At 39.9% G+C, this 3,922-nt stretch overlaps 1 protein-coding gene and 1 long non-coding RNA gene across 2 annotated transcripts in view; both read right to left on the minus strand.

Moving 5' to 3' along the window:
* The window catches only part of col11a1a (collagen, type XI, alpha 1a), a gene marked incomplete in the record, with an annotated part of 84,935 nt that overhangs the window by 54,614 nt on the left and 26,399 nt on the right, over positions 1–3,922 (minus strand). Inside the window, 6 exon segments of the mRNA XM_014021010.1 lie at positions 300–356; positions 1,544–1,627; positions 1,732–1,806; positions 2,021–2,083; positions 2,173–2,214; positions 2,325–2,390. Of these exon segments, the coding sequence (XP_013876464.1) occupies positions 300–356; positions 1,544–1,627; positions 1,732–1,806; positions 2,021–2,083; positions 2,173–2,214; positions 2,325–2,390 (387 nt within the window).
* The window catches only part of LOC106526407 (uncharacterized), a 2,624-nt gene continuing 1,102 nt past the window's right edge, over positions 2,401–3,922 (minus strand). Inside the window, exon 3 of the long non-coding RNA XR_001311252.1 lies at positions 2,401–3,810. This is a non-coding gene — a long non-coding RNA (uncharacterized LOC106526407). The remainder of the gene's footprint in view (positions 3,811–3,922) is intronic.

Here is a 3,922-nt window from a genome sequence, read left to right on the forward strand (position 1 = left end):
ATTTTTTTCTTTTTTTTTTAACTCACAGCTAACTCACAGCTAACTCAAAGCTAACTCACAGCTAACTCAAAGCTAACTCACAGCTAAGTCACAGCTAACTCACAGATAACTCAAAGCTAACTCACAGCTAACTCACAGATAACTCAAAGCTAACTCACAGCTAACTCATCTAAACTGAGCTGCAGGTTTTCTTGAATTTGTTGTTTGAGCTCTGCAGAAAACTGAAAAACAGGACAGAAGCTAAAGAAGAAGAAATCTGCCTGCAGACACATAAAACCAAACTCATAATCAAAACTCACCACAGGTCCAGATCTTCCAGTCAAACCCATCGGTCCTGGGGGGCCCCTCATAGCCAACTGCAGACCAGAGACAAAACCATCATCCAGTCAGAGAAACGTCAACTCATAAAACCTTACTGAATATTTGTTTCTGATCATTCTGATGAATATTACATTTTGTACTWTATAAAGAATGCACATTTTTATCTCATCTAAATCCATGCACTGAATTGTTTTAAAGAATGAAAAACTGTGTTCATGTATCAATTTCGAACAATGTGAAAGTCTTTCTGAAAGGCTCAATATTTCCTGAAAGAAAGCAGCTTGTGAGATTAGATCCAGAATTTTACTATAATCCACATTTAGAGTCYTTCTCTTGACCTGATTCTGATGCAGAGTTAAAACCCACATCAGTTCCCACAGTTTATGTCCTGTGGTGGACCTGAACAAAGTACAGATGTAGAGATGAAGACTATGTTGAGTTCATGAGTGTTTTTAAATTTCTCTAAAAGGGAGCGTATTCTAAAGCACTCTATGCCAAAGCAATGCATGAACGGTTGTTTCAAATCAGCTGTTCAGAAAATGTTTTGGGTTCCTTGTGTTCYACACCAACAGAGGAGGGTGAGAGCTGGTAGTATGGCAAGCCATTAGGGCCAAAATTCATGCTTGGAAACATCTGTTTATTGTCTTAAAAACATGTTACACATTAACACCAACCTAACAATCTTTTGATTTTTTTTGTATTTTCATGTTGGTTGATGTTTTTTATTTGTGTACTTCACCTTTTTACATAGAGTTTAGGTCAAATTAATGAAAACAAACACCTCTTTTTCTAAACAAACCCTAAAGACAACACATTTACCCAACAAACATTTATGGATACTCTTACCCTCGATAATGGCCGAGTTTACTTTGAGAACTAATTAAAGTAAAGAAAAACTGCAAAAATATGTATATTTTAACTGCTTCTTCTACAAAAACACAATGTTTCCTGTACCTGTTGCTTTAACCCACGTATAAATAAAATGACCCTAAAGTATTTTTAACTTTGCCTCCTGCTGGCCCACCTGTTCAAAGCAATGTTTTTATTTTAGTCCTGCAAAGCCGACAAAATGCAGGGAAGGGGCCAAAAAACTCTCAGTTACCGTCCTCTTCCTGCACCCCTACGGCTGTGTGTGTGTGTGTGTGTGTGTGTGTGTGTGTGTGTGTGTGTGTGTGTGTGTGTGTGTTTAGGGGTTCCTCATCTCTGAGACCAGTCTACTTACTCTAGCCTGGGAAAGGATGGCCTGGGCTTGGGCTTCCTGTGCGGACACCACCGGACCCTTCTCCCCGTCTCCACCAAAACGAAACTGTTCAAAAACACAAAACTCTTTAAAATCAACTCTAATATTTGACATCACTCCTCCAGCTGCTGCAGATGTGCTGAGGTARCCGTTTGTGTTTGTGGACTTACCGGCAGCATCAACATGGTACCAGGAGGTCCTGGCAAACCATCGGCACCTGGTAGACCGGGGCGGCCAGGAGGACCCTGCAGCACAGAGGGTCACCATCATTTATTATTATTATTATTATTATTATTATTATTATTATTATTATTATTATTATTATTATTATTATTATAGATCATCAGCTGATCGGTTTTATGACTTAAATTAACTTTAAGATGTGCCAGCTTTGTAACTTTATTCATTCTGAACACAGATGTATTTACATCACATCAACAAAACCTTATGTTAACTCACTCTGTCACCAGGATCTCCAGCAACACCGGGGGGTCCCTGTAGACCTGGGGGACCTGGAAGACCCTAAACAAACACATTTAAGTTATAAAAATCAGTCTGGWTTCTGGACACTCAGCTGATCAGTTCTGACTTTGTTTAGTCTTTATACTCACAGCTTGGCCGGCTGGTCCCGGTGGTCCTTCGATTAGCATGCCCTTTAGATTACAAACATTGTTTCACTCTTAGCGTTTTGTCAGACAATTTTGCAGTTTTAACAGAAGCTAAGATGCTGAGCGCTGGTAATAAACCCAGATTTGGAGCTTACAGGTTCAATCACTGCCGGTTCACCCTTCTCACCCTTCTGACCGTAGGCTGCTTCAGGACCAGCAACCTGTGGGTGTGAAGAACAGAAAAGAGATAATACTTCTTACACGGCAAGCAAAATGAAACAAAAAAAACTAAAGAAAAATAATTATGAGGAGAAAGTTTATTTAGAGATGATCTAATTAACAGATCAAGGCTACTTTAAGGGCATAGAGAAAAATCACAACATGATAAAAACAAGCAAATGTTAGTTTTSAAGAACGGGAACGGATCTCTAAGGCTTGAAATGGAGCGACACTGTCATTGCAGAGACACCGAACAAAAAATACTGCAGCAGGTAAAGATCTCTGTCTGTTGAAGTCGAGGGGAAGTGGAAWTAAGATGACAAGGAAAGGACAATCTTGTGGTATAAAATGAGTTAAATATAGTGATGCAAGAACTAAAATATCTAAAATAAAACTTTAGCTTTGGTGTTTGCTGTTTCTTAGTTTGAGTTTTCTGCATTTTTCTCTTCGTGTGTCAGTATGTTTCTGTATGACTTATTTCAGTGTTTTTATTTGTTTAGCCTGATTTTTAACTTTGATTTTCCATGACCACAGATTCTCCTTGGCTCCACACGCCTGCTCTCATTCAGTAATCTTCACACCTGCTCTCACTCAGTAATCTTCCCACCTGCTCCTCAGTGATTGTCATTCCTGCAGTCATTCAGTAATCATCACACCTGCTTTCACTCAGTAATCATCACACCTGCTCTCATTCAGTAATTTTCACACCTGCTCTCACTCAGTAATCTTCCCACCTGCTCCTCAGTGATTGTCATTCCTGCAGTCATTCAGTAATCATCACACCTGCTCTCATTCAGTGATCGTCACACCTGCTCTCATTCAGTGATCGTCACACCTGCACTCATACAGTAATCAACAGACCTGCTTTCACTCAGTAATCATCACACCTGTTCTCAGCTCATCAGTAATCTTCACACCTGCTCTCATTCAGTAATAATCACACTTGCTCTCACTCAGTTATCATCACACCTGCTCTCATTCAGTAATTATCGCATCTGCTTTCACTCAGTAATCTTGACACCTGCTCTCAGCTCATTAGTAATATTCACACCTGCTCTCACTCAGTTATCATCACATATGCTTTCACTCAGTAATCGTCACACCTGATCTCACTCAGTAATTGTCACACCTGCTCTCATCTTATCAGTAATCATCTCACCTGCTTTCACTCAATAATCATCACACCTGCTCTTACTCAGTAATAATCACACCTGCTGTCACTCAGTAATTGTCACGCATGCTTTCATCAGTAATCGTCATACCTGCTCCCATCTCATCGGTGATAATTACACCTGCTCTCACTCATTAATAGTCACAGATGCTCTCATTCACTTATCATTACACCTGCGTTCACTCAGTAATCATCACACCTGCTCTCATTCACTTATCATTACACCTGCGTTCACTCAGTAATCATCACACCTGCTCTCACTCAGTAATTGTTACACTTGCTCTCATCAGGAATCTTCACACCTGCTGTGACTTAGTAATCTTCACACCTGCTCTCACTCAGTAATTGTTACACTTGCTCTCA

Source organism: Austrofundulus limnaeus, unplaced genomic scaffold (assembly GCF_001266775.1).
Source record: "Austrofundulus limnaeus strain Quisiro unplaced genomic scaffold, Austrofundulus_limnaeus-1.0 Scaffold275, whole genome shotgun sequence".
In the NCBI taxonomy this organism is placed as follows: domain Eukaryota; kingdom Metazoa; phylum Chordata; class Actinopteri; order Cyprinodontiformes; family Rivulidae; genus Austrofundulus; species Austrofundulus limnaeus.